Source organism: Carettochelys insculpta, chromosome 18 (assembly GCF_033958435.1).
Source record: "Carettochelys insculpta isolate YL-2023 chromosome 18, ASM3395843v1, whole genome shotgun sequence".
In the NCBI taxonomy this organism is placed as follows: Eukaryota; Metazoa; Chordata; order Testudines; family Carettochelyidae; genus Carettochelys; species Carettochelys insculpta.
This window is the reverse complement of record NC_134154.1, coordinates 30389242-30413388: the sequence shown is the minus strand read 5'-3', so window position 1 is coordinate 30413388 and position 24147 is coordinate 30389242. Positions and strand designations below refer to the sequence as shown.

The 24147-nt window shown below is 48.7% G+C and overlaps 1 protein-coding gene across 8 annotated transcripts in view; it reads right to left on the bottom strand.

Annotated features, from left to right (window-relative positions):
* Positions 1-24147, bottom strand: part of MYO18B (myosin XVIIIB) — a 196557-nt gene that overhangs the window by 39364 nt on the left and 133046 nt on the right. For all 8 annotated transcript variants that reach the window (XM_075013071.1, XM_075013075.1, XM_075013073.1 and 5 more), the window contains 2 exons: positions 21860-21997; positions 19220-19405 (listed from right to left, as the gene is read on the bottom strand). In XM_075013071.1, the coding sequence (XP_074869172.1) occupies positions 19220-19405; positions 21860-21997 (324 nt within the window). The remainder of the gene's footprint in view (positions 1-19219; positions 19406-21859; positions 21998-24147) is intronic.

Genomic DNA, 24147 nt, shown 5'->3' with positions numbered 1-24147 from the left:
GCCAGAGGGCAGATCATCTAGGGGGCCCTTCCCAACTTTTCAGCCACTTGACCCATTGGATTTGATTGTATCGAAAGACCCGCAATGCTCCAGTTTTCAGATTCAGTTAAATTGTGCTTTGTTCAGGTGAGATGGGAGACAGGAGGCAACTCATGCAGAAGACTAATCTGGGAAGGGACCTGCTGAGAGAGCAGGAGCTAAGGGACACTTTTTGTGTATATCTGGATTGCTCATCGACTTACATAACGTGGCACAAACTGCTGAAAGACGAAGCTCTTTTTAAACACACAGCCAGCTTGCAAGCAAGCGAGAACTCAGTTTAAACACAGGGCGGTGCAAAATGTGACACTCCTGAATTCTAGTGCTCACCGTCAAGCTCAGCAACGAGCCACGGAAGTGATTTTCCCACCAAAATTGCAATAATGGTCACACAAGCTGGCACTAACCACAGGGGCATTCCACTCTTTTACCACTCGCACTCTTAACTTCTTGGTTTTAATTTGCTTTTGAGCCTTTTCAGATCCGGTGGACAGGCTTTCTTCAGCCCACTTCCCTACACCGTCGCAGGGCAGAGGCAGAGTGTGCGAGCTGCAGATTTAACATGATTGAAGGTGCCAGCTGTAAAATTGCCATCTCTGTGGTGACAAGGTGAGAGATGATTTGTAGAGCAGGCAGCGACAGGCCTTAGTGCAAGAGCCAGCCGCCTGTCATAGTAAATAATGGAAGCCCTGGTATCACAGAGCGAGCGGCCCTTGGGGAAGAGCATTTCAGTTCATGAAAACAGGCAAAGAAATGTCTGAGTCTGGCCTGCCCGCGATCACAGGCACTTTGGGGAATGCACCGATACTTGCAGAGACTTTAACGCCACATGGGTCCTTTGTCAAATCCAGCGATTCCAAGTCTTTTGTTCCCCACCACTGAGGGGAAACCATCTGGGGTCACGTAACTAGTCCTCTTTCTGGAACTCCCCCAGTCTTAGCATCAGAGTGGAAGAGAACATAGCTGGTCATTTTGTTCATCTCTGTGCCCAGGTGGGTCCGCTGGGCCCAAAAAGTGCCCCAGGATATGGCTTTCTGCTCCCCTCCCAGGGCGCTGTTGGCCACACAGTCACAGGCACCACACAACTGAGCTGGAAGTTGCGGCCAAATGAAAAAACAAAACAAAACAAAACAAAACACTCTCGAGTGGGAGCGTGGGCAGCGAAGGGTTAAATCCCCGGGGGAGGAAATGCAGTGCTTGGGGGAACACAGCTGTATTTAGCTATTCATAAACTTTAACCCCACAGTAAAACCGCCTATTGCTAAAATGGCAAAGCTTCAGCTATCCGGATAACAGCCCTGCTTAAAATAATTCCTCCGCTCTGGGAAGATCTGACTCAATACAATGCAGCTCACTGCCTGCGTGCTGGTTTTGCTGCATTCTGTTATTATTGTCCTGACATACTCACGGGGGAATGCACTTCCCTCCACACCAGGGCACGGGACTGCTTCCCGGCAGCTGGGAATTCAGCCCCTTTCTTACTCCATTTGGTGAATAGAAAAGGCCCCCGAGTCTTCTCTATAGGTGAAATACTAACAAATAAGGCAATCGTGGCCGCATGCATTGCGAGGACATGCTCACTCCACAGGGGCTGCCGTACTCATCCCCTTGTTTTACATTGTGTTCCCACCTTCTTATGAGCACCCATAAAATGTGAAGGCTGCGCTTAAGGGATCTGGACCCCCACACTTCCCGTTAAAATCAATGCCAAAGGGGCACCTAGGAGGAAAGTGAGCCCACCAAGTGACATTCATCTATACACCAAGCAGCGTTCCCTCAAATTTTTCCATCCATGGGCAGAATAAATTTTGTTATGTGTACCAGGTTATGTATGGGCATGTACGACATGTACAAACATATGCTGCTGGCTATGGCACTCTGCTAATCAACTGGGCTGCACCTGAAGGAAGGCTTTAAGCTAGCTTTGATGGGGACAGGTGACCAAAGCCCACAGGTAAGTAAAAAAACCTGGGGACCTGGGAGTTGGGCTGGAGATGGGAGGGAACATGGGCTATAATAGCAAAGAAAAAAGAGGCATTAGGCAGAACCTGGAGGCAAAAGCAAATCAATATCTTAGATGCCTATATACAAATGCAAGAAGTACGGGTAATAAGCAGGAAGAACTTGAAGTCCTAATAAATAAAACTATGACATCATTTGTATCACAGAGACTTGGTGGGATAATACGCATGGGTGGAATATTGGCACAGAAGGGTACAAACCACTCAGGAAGAATAGGCAGGGTCAACAGGAGGGAGGTGTTGCCTTATATATTAAAAATGTGCACACTTGGGCAGAGGTGGAGATGCATACAAGAGACACACATTGAGAGTCTCTGAGTTAGGTTAAAAGGGGTAAAAAACAAGAGTGATGCCATCGTAAGGGTCTACGAAAGATCAGCTGCCCAGGTAGAAGAAGTGGATGAGGCTTTTTCTAAACAAATAACAAAATCATCCAAAACACAGGACTTGGTGGTGATGGGGGACTTCAACTGTCCAGACATATGTTGGGATACTAACACAGTGAGGCACAGACTATCCAGAAAGTTCTTGGACTGCATTGATGACAATTTTTTATTTCAGAAAGTGGAAAAAGCTACTAGTGGGGAAGCAGATCTAGATTTGATTTTAACAGATAAGGAGGAACTGGCTGAGAATTTGAAAGTAGAAGTCAGCTTGGGGGAAAAGTGACCACGAAATCACAGAGTTCGTGCGTCTAAGAAATAGTGAAAGTGTGAATGGCAAAACTGAGACAATGGATTTCAGGAAGGCACATTTTGATAAACTCAGAGAGCTGGTAGGTAAAGTCACATGAGAAACAAGACTAAGGAAAAACAACTGAAGAGAATTGGCAGTTTTTCAAAGGGGCATAATTAAAGGACCAAAAGCAAGCTACACCGCTGTGCAGGAAAGATGCCAAGTATGGTAAAAGACCACCGTGGCTTAGCCAGGAGATCTTGTGTGATCCCAAAATCAAAAAGAATTCATATATAAAAAGAGGAATTTAGGAGAAATTACAAAAGATGACTGTAAGCAAACAACACATGTATGCAGAGGCAAGATTAGAAAGGCCAAGGCACAGAACGAGCTCAAACTAAATAGAGACACAAAGGCTGTTTCTAATAAACAGCCTGAAATATGCTAATGTGGCACGTATGCAAATTCCTGGTGGCTCATTCGCATAAAGTCACGATTTGGAGTCCGGAAGACGCTCTTCCGGACTCCAAAACAGTGTGTAGAAGTGTGGCCCCCAGGCGTTCTTCCAGAAGAAAATCCTCCTTCCGGAGGCCTCATTTTGGAGTCCAGAAGAGCATCTTCCGGACTGCAAATCGTGTGACCTTATGCTAGTGAGGTGCTGGCAATTGACATACACACCTCATTCGTATATTTCGGGCCGTTTATCAGCATGCCACTTCCGCAGAAAGTGGCATGTATAAAACAGCCAAAGAATAACAAGACGACATTCTATAAACATATTAGAAGCAAGAGAAAGACCAAGGACAGGGCAGGCCCACTACTCAGTGAGGAGGGAGAAACAATATCAGGAAACTTGGAAGTGGCAGAGGTGTTTAAAGACTTTGTTTTGGTCTTCACCAAGAAGTACGAAACAGAAATCCTAACGTAACGCATGCTAGCGGGAACGGTTAGGTTTAGAGGATGAAATGCAAAAGACCAAGTTAAAAACTACTTAGAAAATTAGATGTCTGCAAGTCACCAGGGCCTGATGAAATGCATCCTAGAATACTTAAGGACCTGATAGAGGAGGTTTCTGAGTCTTTAGCTATCATCTTTGAAAAGTACTGGAAGTTGGGAGAGATTCCAGAAGACTGGAAAAGGGCAAACATAGTGCCCATCTATAAAAATGGAAAAAACAACAACCCAGGAAACTACAGACCAGTCAGTTTAACTTCTGTGCCAGGAAAGATAATGGAGCAAATAATTAAGGAATTCACCTGCAAACATCTGGGAGAAAATAAGGTGATAAGTAACAGCCAGCATGGATTTGTAAAGAACAAATCATGCCAGAACAATCTGATAGCTTTTTTTGACAATATAACAAGTCTTGTGGATAAGGGAGAGGAGGTAGATGTGGTATACCTAGACTTTAGTGAGACATTTGACATAGTTTATTGATAAGATGATCATGCAAGACTAAGAAAATACAACATAGATGGGACCACTATAAGTGGGGTGCGTAACTGGCTGGATAACCATTCACAGAGAATAATTATTAATAGTTCACCGTTACACTGGAAGGGCATAAAAAGTGGGGTTCTGCAGGGATCTGTTTTGGGACCGGTTCTATTCAATATCTTCATCAACAATTTAGATATTGGCATAGAGAGTACATTTATTAAGTTTGCAGATGATACCAAGCTGGGACGGGTTGCAAATGCTTTGGAGGACAGGGTCATAATTCAAAATGATCTGGACAAACTGGAGAAATGGCGTGAGGCAAACAGGGTGCAGTTTAATAAGGACAAATGCAAAGAACTCCAATTAGGAATAAACAATCAGCTTCATACGTATAGAATGTGAAGTGACTGTCTAGGAAGGAGTAATGTGGAAAGGGCTTTAGGGGTCATAGTGGAAAACAAGCTAAATATGAATTGAAAGTGTGATGCTGTTGCAAACAAACTAAACACGATTCCGGGAGGCATTAACAGGAGTGTTGAGAGCAAGACACAAGAAGTCATTCTTTCACTCTACTTGGTGCTCATTAGGCCTCAGTTGAAGTACTGTCACCCGGTTCTGGGCACCACATTTCAAGAAAGATGTGGAAAAATTAGAGAAGGTCCAGAGAAGAGCAACAGGAATGATTAAAGGCTAGAGAACATGAGCTATGAGCAAGGACTGAAAGAACTGGGCTTGTTTAGAAAAGAGAAGACTCAGAGGGGACACAATAGTGGTTTTCAAGTACCTCAAAGAGGGTTACAAGGAGGAGGGAGAAAAATTGTTCTCCTTGGCCTCTGAGGATAGGACAAGGAGCAATGGGCTTAAACTGCAGCAAGGGAGGTTTAGATTGGACATTAGGAAAAACTTCCTACCTGCCAGGGTGGTCAAACACTGGAATAAGTTACCTGGGGAGGTTGTGGAATCTCCATTGCAGGAGATATTTAAGAGCAGGTTAGACAGACACCTCGTGGGGGTGGTCTAGATGGTGTATGGTCCTGTCGAGAGAGCAGGGAACTGGACTCGATGACTTCTTGAGGTCCCTTCCATTTCTTTCAAACAAACAAACAGCTCAGCGCATGGATCTCCACACACACACACAGACAAACAAGCCCAGTACACACCCACCAGTAACCCCCAAACACAAACACTCCAGACAGCCACTTACTTCAAGGTGCTGGAGAGTGCCCCTCTCAAAACTCTCACCTGTTTGCAGCCACCTATTCACTGGATGCCCATATTCCTGCATGTCGTCACTATAGTACCCTGGTTTTCAACCTACAGTCCAATCAGCTGCACCCATCTGACCTTCTTGGGACCGTACAGGAGCCTTGGATGTGGCCCTCACAGCACAGAGAGTTGCACGTGTGGCCCACCATAGCAAGCAGGTTGAGAACTCCTGCGTAGCACCTTCAAGTAGGACACACTATTCTCAAACTGGAGAACACACGGGCTAGTGTAATACAGCACAGCACTTCCCAGGGCAGAACCCTCCCAAGCAGTGGCTCTCAACCTTTCCAGACTACTGTACCCCTTCAGGAGGCTGCTTTGTCTTGGGTGCCCCCAAATAACACCTCACAAACTCTACTTGCTTACAAAACCAGACACAAAAATACGGACGCGTCCCAGCACATCCTCACTGAAAAACTGCTGGTGTTCTCGTTTGCATTGTGTGATTATAAAATGAATCGACTGGAACATAAATATCATGCTGACATGTCAGGGTACAGTATATAGAGCAGTATAAACATGTTACTGTCTGCGTGAAATTTTAGTTTGGACTGACTTTGCTGGTGCTTTTTATGTCGCCTGTTTTAAAACAAGGCAAATAGCTAGACAAGCTGCTGTACCCCCGGAAGAGCTCTGTCTCCCTCAGCTGAGAACCATTGACCAGAGAGACGTAAGCTGGAAACTCTGCTCACCTTGCTTTTCACACAGCCAAGCAGGGTAATTTGAGCTAAGGCGGCTTTTCCCTCAAAATAATTGTTCCGGCTCTGGGAAGGACTCGCACTGACCCTCTCCCCGCCAGCTACTGTTGGCTCATCTGAAGGCTCCGTTTCGTAATGCTGTGACTGTATGAATGCAATTTTCTGAGATTGCTTATTTCAGTATTAGAACACCGAAATCAGTAATGCTGAACAAATGCCTGCAGCGCAGACAGCCTCTGAGAGACAACTCTGGGCGACTGCTTCTGTAATTAGCCCCTCCTGCTGTCTGCATGACCCCCAAGTGATTTGCACTGCCGTTGATTTACCTTGAGTCACACCAGGAGTACAGACAGTGCTCAGGGAGTCCCAGAGCTGATGCCCTGGGCAGGATGAATATTGCAGATGAAAGGCTTATTTGCTGTTCTGAGTATCACAGCAGTTATCAGACACAAGGAAATAACTCATGGGGCTGGGAGGATTTGAGCCCTGGATTTGAGCTGTCCCCATGCACTTCTGTATCAGTTCGGCACACCTGCCAAGGAAAACGCTTTCTCCCGCTCATCCACAGACACAAAGATTATCAGCTGCTATGACACGGAGTTGCTGCTGTCAGACTGTGCAGCTACACAGAGCCTAGATGCTCCTGAAACCAGCCAACAGCTATTTACAGATCAGCCCCAACCTGGGAAAGATTTATCCAGGCACTAACAAGGCTCTGCTGATTTACAGTGGTTTTGTTCTTAGCTTTGGCTGTGTTTTCTTTTTCACCAGGGCTGAAAGGGAGAGGGCCAATCAGCTCCCATCACATCCACACTCCTATTCAGGACAGAACTGTCCCATACAACCTGCCCCAGCATGACCTGGTTACTTGGAAAGAACCACTGGCTGCTGGGATTGCAAAGGGTGATGGGTCTGGGATCTGGCTGAGCTAACAAGGTTTGGAGAGAAGTTTGCTGAATTGCAATAAAACACAGGATGGGTGCTGGGTGTTCGCTGACAGGGTGGCACTAGCCCTGCAGTTGCTCTGCAGATAACTTGAGATGCTAATAGGATTCAGGAATCTTTCAATATTTGCAGCTTTTCTAAAAATCTGCCTTCTGTTTATATTAATCTCACGTGCATCTAGCTTGCAATTATTTAATCACGACTTCCACAGGAATGAAGACGAACTGCCAGTTACTCTGAGTGGAACTCTCCCCAATCATTATTGTAATTCCTGCTAAAATACACTTTGTTTGATAGATGTACCATCTATTTATGCAAAGCGGCCCAAATTGCGTTTCCTACCACCTGTGTGGGTGGATAAATTACCTTAATGTACAGCACCGTCACAAAACTTGTCTTCAATACCTGTACAGAAAATTTTGCAGTTCATTCTATTCTGGTTGGTCTGTTACTGTTGTCACTTGAAAAACAAGAAGTCCTGTGACACCTTCTAGACTGACAGATATTTTGGAGCATCAGCTTTCATGGGCAAAGACCCGCTTCGTCAGACGCACTTGCTTATAGCTCTCAGCCTTGACATTCTTCTAAGATTTTGTACACGACCACTTACTGCTGATCTAATTAAACAAGATCAAAACTCTGGCAATGCATGTCATCAGCAAAAGGACTACTCCCTTTGACAGCAACGGTCAGTGCTGCTCAGTTATCACAATGAGCCCCATGTTCTTCCCTGTGAATGCTCTTTGCCTCAAGTACCCCATTTCTGGGCCCCCCAGTATAGAAGGGATGTGGATGCATTGGAGTGTGTCCAGCGAAGGGCAATGAAAATGATTAGGGACTGGAGCACATGACCTATGAGGAGAGGCTGGGGGGCTTGGGCTTATTTAGTTTGCAGAAAAGACGACTGAGGGGTGATTTGATAGCAGCCTTCAACTTCCTGAAGGGGGGCTCTGAAGAGGATGGAGACAGACTCTTCTCAGTAGTGACAGATGGCAGAACAAGGAACAATGGTCTCAAGTTGCAGAGGGAGAGGTCTAGGTTGGATATTAGGAAAAACTGGTTCACCAGGAGGCTGGCGAAGCACTGGCATGCGTTACCTAGGGAGGTTGTGGAATCTCCATCCCTAGAGGCTTTTAAGTCATGGATTGACAAAGTCCTGCCTGGGATGATTTAATTGGGGGTTAATCCTGCTTTAGGCAGAGGGCTGGACTTGATGACCTCCCAAGGTCCCTTCTAGCCCTAGAATTCTAGGCCTGTATTCTATGAACTTCCCCTCTCATACTGTCCTTTCCTTTGTGGACGCTGTGACTCCCAGACGGGTCTGTCACTTATCTCCCAGTGTGGCACAGAGATGCACACAGAAACACTCTGCTCAGAAAACATCATTGCCCTTTCGTGAATGCTCCAGAAAAAAAAATAGCAAAGCTAGATTCAATGAATCCAAGCCACGTAGCACGCTGTGCTCAGCTTCAATGCAACATCCTAAAGCAAACCAGCAATCTCGGCAGAGGTTTCCTTCCACTGGTTAGCAAGAAGGGAAATAAAAGAAGAAAAGAACAGTGCAGCACGTGTAACAAGTAGCAAGGGAATGCAGGGACACGGGTTTATTATGCATGCTAATGTGCTGGAAGCAGCGTCAGACCCTTTTGCTGCTGTCTTTCACTGTAGAGTTGGGGGGTCAGATTCTGTCCCTTGTTTCTCCAGAGTAACTACATTGACTTTACCGGTGTCACAGAGGTCTGAATCTGGTGCTTTTGCTCTAGAGTTTGATAACATTATGCAGCATTACCTCCAGGGCCTACAAGAAAACAGGATGTAAAGTGTGCGATAAGCCTGGTTCCAGCCCTTGCAATTTGAGAAAACATTGTGTGCTACTGACTCAGCCAAATGAAGGTGCTTTGTGCTCTAGGTTTCTCTGTGCAATCATGACTGAATCCAGCTGAGACAAGAGATGAGCAGAATCTCCTCTACGTGTTGCAAATGGGAGGGAAAGCAAGGCCAGCAGTGACCCAGGGGCCTGCAGATAAGAGGAGGAGAATGGCTCAAGTCACAGCTGGCAAGGAGACCATGATCGCAGCTAAGCGAATACTTTGCGGTGGATAACTTCTTCAATACCTTCGCCTCAGTTAATGGTTCCTGACCTACTGAGGAGCACCTGACATTTTCTAAAGGTCAGAGAGAAAACACAGCTAAGGCAAATCTCCGACAAAACACATTCCTTTAAAAACACAGACAAATATTTAGATTTTCTGCAGTGTTTGCATAGCTCTAATGAATACAGCCAATATCCAGCAACAGGGCATAAAAAACTGCTAAGGGAGAAATGATTTAAAAACATGAAAAGGAAACTGCTCATGCCTGGGCTGAGTACACCGGACAGAAGTTCTTAACTCTGACATGCCCACTGCTCAAAATGCTCCCTCAAAGAGCTCTGCTCAGGGATGGGCTAGGAGATCACTGGCCTAAAGATCTAACATCAAAGGGGGATGGGAGTTTGGACTGGACCCTCGAATGCTAAAGGTGACTTGCGGATGAACCCATAGACCGGGAATGACAAAACCCTGCTGTGCCTGCAGAGGGACTTGCAGGGATCAGTGAAGCCATCAGGGGACTAGAAAGACACTTATTTCTGGGCCCCTGGCGGCAGTTTTGACAGACATGCAGCACGAAATCCCAGGCACGAGCCCACGCTGGATTTCCTTTGCCTGTGCTGGACTGAGTTACACCTGTGCACTGTGGTCTTCCAGACCTGGACAAGAGGCTGCACCCTCTTGGCGCCGCAGACAGCGCCCTTGGAGCTGCTGCTCAGCGGGAGAGGGAGGGCTGGGCCTACATGCGTGCTGAGGTGAAGGCTCGTGCAGGGCTTTGCTAGAGAGAGGCAGTTCTCTGAGAACCAGCCTCAGTGCTGGGTGGCGTTTAGATTCCCGTCATGGTGAGGGACTGGGACTGGAAACTGACCGGCCAGATCCCCGATTCAGTTATATAAGTCGTATCAGGAGGACAGATGCTCCCTTTGCCCCTGTGGAAACAGGCGACAAAATTGGATGGATCCAGGCAGAGACAGGGACCTCCGAGGCCCAGGGAAGCAGTGGTAGGAGGTGGGACCAGAGAGACAGCCACACCCCACAGCTCCCGCCGGCTGATAAGCAGAGGGGGCGCTCACACTGATTTTGGCGGCACTAGCAGGAGGTTAATGTTGGCAAAGCCCCCTCCAGCAGGGTGAGAGGGCAGAAGCCCAAGAACAGAATCAAAAGGACGCTGCTTGCTGGGCCAGCTCAGAGCTTGGGGCAGATGTGCTGAAAAACGGGAGCAGGTTCCAGATTCCCGTTTCAGAGCCACTGGGGCCAGCAGGAGGGGTCGCCTCTGAGGCAGGCTGCTGACAACGTGGGAGACAGGGCTCTTCCGCCGGGAGAGGATGGGCAGAGGAGGCTCAGGTTTGACACCTCCAAACTGTCCCATCCCCACTACCCTATGGCACACCAGGGGACGGCTCCTCCACAGGGCAATCCTCCACTGGGAGTCTCCAGCCAATTTAAGGCCACCAAGCGCTGCTCATCCGAGCAGGAGAATCCAGCCCCCAGTTTCCAGTCTCCTGCACGGGAACAGCCTGCCCCACGCAATGGCTGGCACACTACCGTAGCTGCCCTTGACACCAGCTGCCTCATCAGCCTATGACAGCCCCAGGCTCTGACAAAGGGTTTACAACCCTTGTTTTCTTACACCTCAATGGTGTTTGCTTGGCCTCCAGAGCATTTCAGATGATGCAATGCAGAGATTAGCCACAGTGAAATAATTTAACAGGATTTGGTCTGTAAAATAGATTCATGGTCTGAAGACTTGGAAAATGCATTACAGCTCCTCCCTGTCTCTCAATTGCTTTTGTGTGTTCTGATATCGCAACATAAATTTTTCCAGATTTCCCACCCACTTTTAAATGAAGTGTAATCTAATTAAGGATGTTTGCATCGGCTGTACTTGAATAATTTAATGTACATCTGCAGCATTCATCAATCATAATTTTTAATTAAGTAATCAACTCGGAGGTTTTCAGTAAGTTTGAAGTGATAAAATTTCTGCAGTTTAACTGTCAGGCAAGACAAGTTTAGCATCTGTTTCAATCTTTCAAAACACAGGCTTTGGATGTAATGGCTACTAATAACTGCAAGTGCCAGTTAATTGCTATACACTTTTTTCCCCCAATGTCAAAACAACACCACGTGTCTTCTGTACCGTGGGTCTAATTCTACTAAGATAGATTTGGCAGTGCTTTTCTTATCTTGCTCTCTGATCTCCAAGTGAGTTGACTTTGTTTGATATCATCTGTGGTTAAATTTAGCTAAAGCCCTTAGCTTTTTGGGAAAGGAACAACTCCAAAAAGCCTATGGCAGGAATCTTCAGAGACAGGGGCTGTAAGTTGGTCATTGACTGTTCAAAGCACTTAGTTAAATTTCTGTTGATATTCTTTAATTTGCTTTATAGTACAACCCTTTTGAGAATCCATACGCCTCAGTGGGAGTGTAAATATGCTGTATTTCTTCTATCAAGCTCCCAGCAAAGGCTGGGAAACCATTAAGCCTTGCAAATGAAAACAGTTTGTAAACACCTAGGCTATAATGTGCCAAGCCATTCTGGATAACACTCTGATAACACCACTGTAATTAGGAGGGCTGTCTTCTGCCATGAGAACCAGGAAAGGTGTGATTTACACTCTGGCTGCAGCCTAAAATACCTTCCAGATGGGTTTTTTTTTTTTTAAAAGTACTCCTTGAGTTCTCACTTAGAATAGCTAATGGTGCTCAAAGTTTCACATCTGTTTACGGAAGAAACATTTAGAAAGAAAAAGCAGTCAAGTAGCACTTTAAAGACTAGCAAAATAGTTTATTACATAAGAACATAAGAATGGACATACTGGGTCAGACCAAAGGTCCATCCAGCCCAGCATCCCATCTGCCGACCGTGGCCAATGCCAGGTGCCCCAGAGAAGGAGAACAGAAGACAATGATCAAGTGATTTATCTCCTGCCATCCATCTCCTGCCCTTGTACCGAAGGCTGGGGCACCATACTTTATCCCTGGCTAATAGCCATTTATGGACCTAACCTGCAAAAATTTATCAAGCTCTTTTTTAAACCCTAATGGAGTCCTGGCCTTCACAGCCTCCTCGGGCAAGGAGTTCCACAGGTTGACTGTGCGCTGTGTGAAGAAAAATTTCCTTTTATTAGTTTTGAACCTACTACCCATCAATTTCATTTGGTGTCCCCTAGTTCTTGTATTATGGGAAAAGGTAAATAATTTTTCTATATTCACTTTCTCCACACCATTCATGATTTTATATACCTCTATCATATCGCCCCTCAATCGCCTCTTTTCCAAACTGAAAAGTCCCAGTCTCTCTAGCCTCTCCCCATATGGGACCCGTTCCAAGCCCCTAATCATCTTAGTCGCCCTTTTCTGAACCTTAGTCGCCCTTTTCTGACAGACCCACTTCTTCAGACCATAGCCAGACCAGGTCTGCCAGTGCCATCTGGGGGAGAGCGTCCCAGAGGGGTTGGAGCCGGGGCCCTGGCCCTCCTTCCACCCTCTGCAGCCAGCCAAGATGCCCCACACGCCAACTACCTCGTTCAAATCCCAGCCACCGAGCCCCTCTTCCCGCCTTTGTCCCGCAGCAGGGCAACAGGTGCTGAAGGGCATAGCCATTGAGTAAGCGAGAGAAGCCATCACGTTTGAGACTCCCATCACCAGCTATTCACTGATGCTGTGCCTAGGGAAACTGAGGCACTCACCTGGTATTGCTACAGGAAAGCCTGAAATCCATGCAACATAAGAAATGGAATAAAATCTCTAGAGACCCCACTTCATCCCACCAAGTCCAGAGACTGAGAGCTAACTCTTACTCCAGGAATCAGCATGACAACCTGGAAGCTTTAGCCTGAGTGCAGGTTTACAGGGCAAGTCATTCTCCTGCCACAGCACACATGGAGTCCCAGAGGATTCCTTCTCTTCGACTCCCTGACCCTGGTCCCAGATATCCTTTACCCAGGCCTGGGAGAAGTGGGAGCTTGCTAGCAGTCAGCACAAGCCTTGAGCCCGTCCCAGGCTCCCCTTTGAGGTCCTTCTGCGGTCACTCCATGGAAGTCTGGGCATGGGATGATGAAAGAGGGCAGGAGTCTGCTAACACAGCTGGAATCATCTGGGTATAAAAGCAGCTCCCTTCCATTGCGGGAGCCTCAGACACTGATGGTATTGTCTGCCTGAAGCATGTGATGATGCGGTCTCCTAAGGGCTGTAACGCTCTAAGCCAGGTTATTGGGCTCAGTATGAGAAGTTTTGGTAGGGTTCATGGCCCATGATGTGCAGGAAGTCAGACTAGTTCTCCCATGGATCACAGCTTATGTTATTACTTCTTACGACAAGGACCCTGCTAGCAACACATCCAGTGCGTGCACAACAGCCCTGCTCCAGTGTGAAAAACTGGCTTGTCTCAGCTCCCCACTGGCCTTCACAAACCCAACAGTCACACAAATGCTTCCAGCTGTCTTCCTCTGCTTGCACCAGACACTCCTCGTGTTCCAGGGCAGCACTGTGTTGCCTGAACTATGACAAGGGGGCCGCCTCGCTCCCTGCCACCCCAAACATAGGAGTACCTCTGCGCCACACATCTGAGAGGAGGAAGGACCATGCCGAGTGGGGCTTCTCTCTGCAGGGGAGCTGTGAACACAGGAGAAGCCTGGCCTAGGGAAGGACAGTCAGTGTTGTAAGGCTATGGCTTGTTCAGCCACAGAATTTCCTTCCACTGCATGGCCTTCAAGGGCATTTTAACCGTGGAAAACTCCCCCAGGAGCTCTTGACCTCTTTGCCCTTTGGGCCTGTGAGCTGTAATCCCAGCCCTCCGAGAGACATTTTCGTCTTAAAATACAAACAGCTCGAGATAGCTCAGTAAATGACAATGTTAAGCACAGCAGGTACCTCTGGTGCTTACTCTCCTCTGCGGCGTGCTTTCAACACGGGGTTTCCATTTACCGGCTGGGAGGCTGCAATTTGCTGGGTACTTGTTAGAAATGGAGCCCATGCCGTGCCGTCAGCCCTCTCTGTGCAGCAGACACAAAGGGGCGTGCTCTGCCCAACTAGCTCTGAAAACGCAGGACCAAGACAATGGGGACTCGATGCAGCAACGGCCAGAGGAGCCTGCCTTTCAAGATGGCTCCTGAGACAACAGCTGCCATCCACAGCTGCCTCCGGGATGCTTGGGCTGTGGCGGCTTCTCCTCACTCCCCTCCAGAGCAGCTGAGTTTTGAAAATCGATCTGTATAATAAATAAGTCTCGGAAATCCGCTCATTTCTCCAATTCACCTAGTGGAATGAGGACCCAAACCCCACAAAGAACAAAGGAAGAATTGTGTTTCTATTTATTTATTTGTTTGTTTATCTGTTTATTTAGGTGGGTACAGACTAGGGCGTAAGTAATATTAACTGAATAATTCATGCCACATGTATAATTTATATTGGATTTAATAGGAGCAGAGCCATAAGTGGTTGTCTATTAACGATTTATGTTCTCACCACTGGTTGACAAGCATGGCTGGGCACTGAGATCGCAGCCCTCCTGTGGTGTAGGATTTAAGCACTATTAAAACTAAACACAGCCCTAAGGAATGCCTTTGCTTTCAGAGGATATTAGACTCTGCTGCGACAAAGCCTCTGGATCTCCAGGAATCAGTGTTGACACAAAGTGGTCATTGGATTCCAGCATAACCCTGCAGGAGGACTTCACCCAACCCCTCCACACACAAGGGTCCTTCCACACCTCTGCTGCACAAAGAGGTGTTTTGGCTCATTTTACAAGCCTGGGCAATGGGCGCTGGAGGAGTAGAAAGGTTTCCTGAAGGACCTTCCTTTCCACGTATTTGCAGTTGGTGTCAGACAAACTCAGAGATATTGGTATCTGGACACATCTAAACCAACCTACACAGCTTCAGCCTTTGCTTATGGATCTGTTGTTTTATGGGATTTTTGTGTTGCATCAAGGAGACAGCTACACTCGTACTCTCTCAGATGCTTCCAGCTCGTCAAAACCTGAGCCCTAGAAACTGAAGTAGCATGAATCTCCATCACGGGAGATATTTAAGAGCAGATTGAAGGAGCATTTGTCAAGGATGGTCCAAGTGCCTGGTCCTGGCATGAGTGCAGGGGACTGACCTCAGTGACCTCTCAAAGACGCTTCGTGTTCTGTGATGAGACCAGGTACAGTGTTCCATTCATCCCATAAATGTCACCACGAAGCATTCAAAACTCCTTTGTTTATGTGCATGCTTATGTCTTCCAAACGCAATTAACAGACTCTTTGCCCTTTTCTAGAAGACAATAACCAAGGTTTCAGAAACAATACTTGTCTAATGAATGCTCATCTGAAACAGCTGAACCCCTTGCATCAGCAAAAATGGCAAATGCACATTTTTGGAGTTAGCCAACTTACACTACGCTCTTTCATTACACGTGCAACGTAGGGCTGGTTCAAGGAGGAATTAAGGAATTGGTCAGAACATTTGATAGGTTTTCTTTCATTCCTAGGGGGCCGTGGGTCTGGTCTAGACACAATTTTCTAGCCACACATATGAAATTTGTCACCCAACATACCAAGGACAATGAGTTTTTCAGCCACTCTCAAAAAGTAACACTCAAACTAAAACATCTTTTCAGGAGCGGCTCTTTTGCTAAAATAAACAATGAAATCTAGTTTGTTGTTTTAGTAAACAAATAGAACTATGGCTTTACGGAGTTATTGAAAGTTGCTGGGACGATAGCCATATGAGAAGCAGGTATTTTACAAATAACGTTTTCTTCACATGGCAGGTTTGTTGCTCTCTATTAAATAAAAGCTCCACGGACACGGACAAGTGAAAATTAATCTGTGTTGTCATGATTTGCTCTTTTGAGATTCAGTCTAAATCTGGCTGTGATTTTGTAGACTCAGAGCAAGGGAATTGTTCGTTACAACTGATCACTGTGCTACCTGGATAAAGGAGGGCCTCTCTTTGGTGTCCTCCACTGCACTCGGTGCTGTCAAGATAAAGGGATGCAAAAGGGATGCTTGGGACCAGAGTTCCCTGTAAGCTGAGCTCAGGAGAGAGTCAGGTGCCACCCACCTGATTAACAGAGTGCCCACAGCGTGTGTTTCTACGGTGGTGCACATCTGCACATGCCTTGGTGCACAACAAAATTTATTCCACTCTGGAATAGAAAACATTAGAGGGAACCATGGTTGTGACACGAGCTAAGTTTCTTTCCATTTAATTTCTCCCTTCCTCTCTATCAGTGCACCAAGACACTCTTGCTACTGTGGATGGCTTCCAGTTGTGTCCCTGTCCAACACCATAAGCTGAGAAAGAAGGAAGAGGGCAGCTGGGTGAAGAGAAGAGTTTATTAGTGCTCATTCTGGGTCAGTGGTTCTGAACCTTTTCCATACTGTCACCGTTTGTTACAACAGAGCACATCCCGGCAGCTCTTCTGGATAAGCGGTTGCTCTGGTTACCAGGGACTGTATGCGTCGGGGAGCAGAAGCATACGCGGGATGCACAATTATGAATGGGAAAGGAGATGAGCTGTGCGCAACCCCCATGTGGAAGGGAAAGGAACACCCCACAACAAGTCCGTCATGTAACAACCCGCCACACGCTCTTACTGAACGTCTGCAATAAAATGTGACACCAGTCAGTCAGTCAGTCAGTCAGTCACAGTCACTTGGGAAGTAACACACCCCTGAAAATTAGCACAGGGAAACACCCTCTACAGCCGTGTTTCTAGAACTGCGTTCCGCGGAACGCTGGTGTGCCATCAACAACTCACAAGTGTGCCACGAGCGTCTGACACTTTTTTGATATCATACACAGATGACCTATATTTTCTGTTGTTAAAACCAGATGCAACTTTACTTCTCCATTGCTAGGATACCTGATTAAATTACTTCATTTTGGTGTTGCTGTTGGGGTTTTTTTCATTTTTGTTTTTGTTTGTTTATTTTCTGTTTTGTTTTTGATTCGACAACACATTTTTTGAGGAAAATTTTCATAGACGTTCCACATAAAAATATCATTGTTTGGTGCTGCGTGCTCTCAAAAACACTGATTTGGAGCACCACAAACACATAAGCACTCAGCATGTCCAGGGTGAGGGTGGAAACAAAATGGTGACCTGCTGCTGTGCCTGTGGACAGCCGAGGTCCTTGTGTAACCCACACACCTCTGTGTGGGTCACTGTCCTACCAAAGCTTATGCTCCAGAATATCTGTTAATCTATAAGGTGCCACAAGACTTCTTGTTGTTCTCGAAGCTACAGACTAACACGGCCCCCTCTCTGATACTTGTCCCATGTAGTGGTACCTAGACCACTTCACAGAGAACAAACGAGTGCCCTCTACAGCCTAAGCTGAGAGCCTGCTGGCTTTTAGCTCAGATTGTAGAGGTGCCTGCACTAAGCTCCAAAGGCCCCAGGTTTGCATCTGCCTGAGGGCAATTACAAGCACGCTCAGGACTACCCACATGCTTGCCTCCAGCTGCTCTGCCCATTTCGCTGTCCTCACGCCATAAGCCACTGCTTTTAAAAAATTCCCTGTGAACTGGAAATTAAATAAATGTACCCTCAATAAACATACAAAAATGTATAAGCTGTATAAGACTAACAGTCTTTCAAGTGCTACATGACTGCTGCTTTGTTTTGTTCGAATACAGACTGACACAGCCACCTCTCTGTTACTACATCAGACTGGCAGGCTACCGTTTTGAGTGGTGTTTCTGAAACACAGTGCATTTCCTGGCAGCTGCTGAGGGAAATCACCCAAGTTTCGTCAGTTCCACCGCTGCCAGCAGGGAAACAGACAAGAGCCACCATCACTTTCAGCCAGCAGATGCCACGGCTACCAGCGTCCATGGCCTCAGGGCTGCCCTGCTGCACAGACTGTCCCAAGGCTCGCAGACCCCTTGGCCAGCAGGCGCAGTCTGCACTGCAGGGACGCTCAGAGCTGCAGAACTGGGTGGACCACCTGGACTCTTGCCTGTGCGCCAATGAAAGGTCCTCAGTCCTGGGCATTCTGGATTTGGCAACCAACCAGCATGCGTGTCAGTACGTATTGGCACCAAGCTGGCAAAGAGATGCCTTTCTTTGACCAAACCACTGTGTGCAGAGAGTACTGGGCCTCGCTGGCCAAAGCTGCGTGCCGAGAGGAAAGCTGAGGACTGGGAGAGCGGGTTCTGTTCAATGATTTGGGGACAAACGGGAGCGACACCAGCACTACCAGAGCTGCGCTGACTGCTCGCAGAGCTCTGCTGCTCAAACCCCAGCCCCACACGGCGCAGGGCAGGGAATCCAGGCCACGCACAGGAGGAAGTGGCCTGTAAAACACCACTGACCCCACTCGACACCTGTCTCTAACAAGGAACTGGTTCGACCTACCTTGAAACATCGAGCACGCAGAACAGCACGCAGGGCATTGCCTCCTGTTCCAGCACCCTGGGGCCAATCAGCAGGTTTCCAAACGCAAAATTGTGTGCAACACACAGCCATGGTGTTAGAAGCCCCACAAGACCCCTGCAGCCCAGGGGGACTGAAAGCAGAGTGGCAAGGCTAGGCCTGTTCATTAGCACCACTCAGGATAGAATTTTCCTACTTCCAAGCACCCTCCCAGCGTATGTTGCTTGAATATGTGCCAGCGAGTCGCTGTCAAAGCTCAGCAGCAGCAGCGCCGACAGGGCAGACTGCTGGACAGGAATTGAATTTGTAGCTAGAAGGCCCTGAGACATGAGGCAGGCCAAATTAAACGTCCGTCTGCCAGGGCAGCTCGTGGGTGTCTCTGCTCCCCATGCATCATGCTGCAAGCACACTCTGGCAGCTCGAAAAGGCAACACAAGCAGAGAATAAATCCAGCCATGTATCCAAGCCCCCGGTGACGGGTACCAGAGCACAGCCCAGAACTGGTGCAGAGGTAACCATACTTGGGTCTGTGAAAAAACAGGCCATCTCCACCAGGTGTGAAGAACTACTAATGTGGGAAACCAGCCCCTCTGAGCCCATCAGCCCCAGCCAGTTTCTTTGGCCCACCAGAAGACAAGACCCATTTTCATACACAGCCCCCACCTCTCCTTACCAGCTCCACACGCCTGCGACTGGCCTCCAGCTCTCTCTGCACCAGCTCATTCATCTCGGCTTTCATCTCCTCCATGCGCATCTGGTAATACTTGGTATTCTCCTTCTCCCGAGCCTCCGACTCTGCGGCCTTCTCCAGCTCCTCACCCATCTTTATTACGCTGTCCCGCAACCGAAGGACCAGCATCTGGACAGAGAGGAGGGACAAAAGGCAAAGGGGTTTTCCTAAATAAAGGATTACAAGGATATTCCCCCTCACCCGCCACCCCCCCACCTATTCTTTCATCATTTATAGTGGCGTATGGGGAGGAAGGCTTTCCCTTCCTGACCCCTGCAGGTCAGCTGAAGTCTTGAAGCATGAATTTTATTTACACTTATTTTGGTATCAAACCTTGCTGCCAATGCGGGTAACAGTCATGATGTTAAGTGCCTGTGGTTGTCCCCGTGACCCTGTGATGCAACCAATTGCATTCTGGCTGACCGGGAACGCCACAGAGTGCTGTTTCCATTGCTTGGCTTTCTCATGAGGGTTCTTTAATGTCATTGTGCAGCCCATTGCACTTCTTGGAAGCAGGCTTCAGAACCTTGGGAACGTCAGCGTCGCTGTGATCACGATGCAACCCCAGGGAACACTGCAGTGGACAAAGCAGCCATGCAGTATCCCTTCGGTGTCCCATCATTCGCTACCCGCTGCCCAGAGCGGGCTAACAATTTCTGAGGCAAGCACTGCATTGCAATGTATTTCCTTCCGCCTCTCCCATCCTGCTGATACGTTTCCCACCCCGTGTTTCAAGCAGACACATCAGAACTCACCAGACTGAGACAAACACATGGTACTGTACAAATATTTTGATTTCTCCACTATCCTTCATTTAAAACAACAGCTCACATTAGCATTCCCAGCCTTCAGCTCCAGGATCCATCACAGCATCCTCGACAGGTCTCACTGAAAGCGGGTGCTGCACAGCCTAACTGGCAGAGGCAGCCTGCAGGTTCTCTGAACAATCATGCCCAGAACACTCAGCCGAGTCAGGTCACAGAGCCTGTCCTAGCTACATCTCCCACAGATCAGCTGACAGACTCTGCCCCTTTGGAGTCAACAGTCGGCTTAGTATCAGGACCATAACCAGCATTGGCAGTGATGTTTGGCACTGTAATAAATGTAAAGAAGGTTCATGCTTCCAGGCCCCAGCTGACCTGTGAGGTCAGGAAGGAAGGGTCAAAGCAAGGCTTGTGGCACTGTTACAGAGTGGCTCTGAACTGAAAGTGGCTTGTCACTCCTGAGGCCTGTTGGTGCCAATGTCTCAGTGTAGGTGTCAGAGGACGGATGAGATCAAAGAGGAGGTGATGGGAGGTGAGCTGCACCGAGGGCGCCCACAGAATGGCAATGACCTCCCAGCAGGCTCCCAGAGGGTGAGCTTTGGGGTTCACAGTAACAAAGGCTTAAAGGGCAGGAGGTATATGAGACCCACAAGCATCTCCTGGTAACTGACACCTTTCCTGTAGGGAGAGTTCTCTGGCTGGGCCATGTTCAGCTGCTCAGGGCTAGCTAAGTCTGCCATCACTATGAAGTCTCCCTCCTAAAGTTCTTGGCCACCCCTCAGTGAGCCACATGTAAGTGGGGGTGGCTATTTATATTTTAGCTCATGACGTGAAAGGAAACAAGTGTAAGTGAATGGAATCCAGGGCTGCAAGCACCTCAGTTGTTCTCCCTGGGTATCGATGTCCCGACCAGACCTTGCCTGGCAGTATCCTGCTGGATCCTGGACTGTGCTGTACAGCCCTATGGCACCTTGAGAAAGGCACTTTGATCAACACGCTAAGCGGTAAATAAGCCATCCGCTCCGCCTCTTGAGGCAGGGACCATGTTCCCTTCCACATTTGCGAGCACGCTGCTGGCTTGCAATTCACACAGCAATAAAACATGAATAATTCACCTCGGCGGGCTGAGATGCAGACTCATCAGAGCTACAGGTGCCAAGCGAGGTCTGAGCTGACTTGGCCCCTCATCTTTCCAAGAGCAATGCGGGTGCTCCGTGCGTTGGGGGCATTACAGAGGCAAACACACGAGCTGCTCTTTGCTCTGGGCAGGAAAGTTCCTATGGCAACTTTTGTAAGGCTCGGAGGCTACTCTGGTTTCCAGAGCCTCTCGCCCTGCTCTCTTCCACCAAGCTCGGAGCCACCTAGCCTCTTCCCTCCACACCAGAAGTGACTGCATTGCTTTGGAACCTACCACGGTGCAGGCCAATATACCACCAGGACAGCAGTCGGAGTGCTGTGGGGGTGGCATTGGCAGTCAGTGGGGCCAACTGCCGTCACGGTTCCCAGAGGCAAGGTGTAGGGAAGCCTGGCTCCATGCCCCCCTCAAGGGGTGGGGCCAAGGGCAGTGAGCCCATAACTGCCCCCAGACCATAGCCCCGGGCTCCGGCTGCTGGCGCTCCAGCCGCAGTAGCAGCAGCCAGGAGCTCCAGACCTTTTTGACTCTCTGGGCCACAGTGCAAGTCCCCCTCTTACCCTCAACGCCCCGGTCGGGAGCCCAGCGCCAGCACACGTGCCGTTCCCAAAGGCACTCGCTGCTCTCGGAGGGATCGTTCCTTCCCTGCTGTTAGAGGCAAATAAGAGGCTGGGGAATGGGCAGTACCTCGAAGCGCTTAATCTGCACACTCTGGAACTCCAGCTTGCTCTCCAGGTCACAGATCAGCGCTTCCTGCCGGCTGACGATGGAGCGCTCCACCATCGACTGCTCCGCGTAGGCAAGCCGGGCTTGAGCCGCCTGCAGCTAGTGGGAGGGAGTGAGACAAGGTTCACGGCTCTTCCGGCTTTCGCCTTGAAATGTCAAAGCCAGCTCAACCACCCCTCATCCCCTTTTCAGTGCCCACACCCACCCTTCTGGTGTTACTTCCTCTCTGCAGCAGCGCCCCCAGGCTAAGGTGACCATATTTCCCTAAGTGAATTACGGGACGCCTGCTAAAATTGCTTTGAGTTAAGCCAGTTCAATGGCAATCCATGACAAGTACGCCGCACAAACGTTCAATGTCTCATTAAGCTGCCTGCGCACCCGTTTCAATGACAGACTGCATTATTATAACACCAAGAGGTAAACATTAAACATATACACCGACAAAGGAGTGGTTACCGCTCGGTAAAAGGGCCTGCCTTGTCCTCAGCTTGCTGTCCTCCAGCGCATGGAGGGGCAGAAGCCAGAGCACTGGGCTGGGGATAGGTGCGGGAGGCAGGGGTATGAGAGTGAGCTGTTGGAAATCAGGGCTGGGTGTGTGTGCAGGAGGGCTGGAGTCAGGGAAGGGGGAGGAGCCCTGGGGCTGGGTTCTGGAACAGCGTAAACCATTGGGTATTTTTGCAGCAGTATAAAAAGAGGAAAAAACCCACTAGGCCAGTTTTAAACCCCCTCCCCGCATCCTATTTAATTTTCACTGGAGTCAGTGGACTTAGAACAGATAGATTATGGTGCCTGTTTGTTTCCTAGCTGCTGTGTGTGGGTTCCACCCCACCCCGCAGTCCTGGCCTAGCTAGTTCCCTCATTTTCCAGGGCAGGGCCAGATTAAGTTACAGGCTGAAGCTTAGCGGTTCAAATACCCCTCCCCAAACAAATGCTAGCTCTTGATGGAAATCACTTTTCTGGAAATCCACCTCTAATTGAAAAGTCAAACAAATAAATAGGATCTATGGTAAAATTCTTCCAGTTTTTAACTTGGCACCCATCAATTAGCAAAGTCACACTGGATATCTAAAAAAACAAAAAAACTGATCAGCTTTCAGATAGTTAAAAAACTCCAGAAGAACTATGTTGTAAAAAAATTCTTTTCCTTCTAAACCATTAATACCTGTGCAAAGTGGAGCTGCCAAACTCCCTACGCCCACCCTATTTTCTCCTATCACCTTCCCTTTTTCCACCTCTTCTCAAAGAAGTGGTGGGGGCCGGGGGCTGGGCTCTGGCCACTGAGGAAAGGCACAGGCAGGAAGAATGGAGCAGGGGGTGAGGCTCCCCAAAGGGGGGGTCCACCTGCCACACCTGCCTGAGCAATATAAAAGGGTCTGGGGCTCCCAGACCCTTTTAAATTGCCTGGCATCCTGGGCACTTGCTCCCTTTGGTCCCCATCCATCAGTGGGCCAGGCTGAGTCCCCTCCCACACTCCAAAGCCCTGCACCCCAGGATGGAGCCCCCTCCTCCTGCACCCCAAGCCCGTCAGCCCAGGCTCTACCCCACAGCATGCACTGCGAGCTGGAGCAGCTTCGCCCCATCTTCTGGCCCAGCCCGCCCCTCTCCTGTGTTCTGAACCCATAAGTTTTTTGCTCACCCCAGAGCCTAGGGGGCCCACAAAGTTGAATAGCCCTGGCCTCCAGAAGACTCATTCCAGCCCGGCCAGCCCTCCTCCATGATTCACCTCCCTTGTCCCCTTCTTCCTGTCTCTGCTCCCTCCCAAGCCCTGCCCCCACGCTTCATGGAACTCCTCCAAACCCCTGATCCCCCATCCAACCCCTGGCCTGGGTCCAGCTGCCCTGTGCTCCTGCAGACACCTGCAGGGCTCTGAGCGCTGGGTCGGGGCAGCACCATGGTCCACTCTTTGCTGCAGCCTGTGAGCTACCAAGCTAACTGCAACCCCCACCCCCCGCAGCAACTGCCCCCCATTCCCTCGAGTGCTTCCTATTCAATACCCATTTTACAGGCCCGGAGCCAAGGTGCCACACAGAGGAGAACAACCCTCAAATGAGAGGGAGGCATATTCCCTCTGCCCCGCGGTGGTGCACAGCACACGCCTGCCTTCTCCAACTCTCAAAGAATCTTTTAAACGTGATTTTTCGTCAGTCCCAAGGAAAGGTCACCTGCAGGTTTCTATGCATTTCCTGAAGGTGCAGTGTGGCCCAGTTTCCAGCTTGCCCTGAGGAAAGTCAATGCTAAGCCATGTTTAG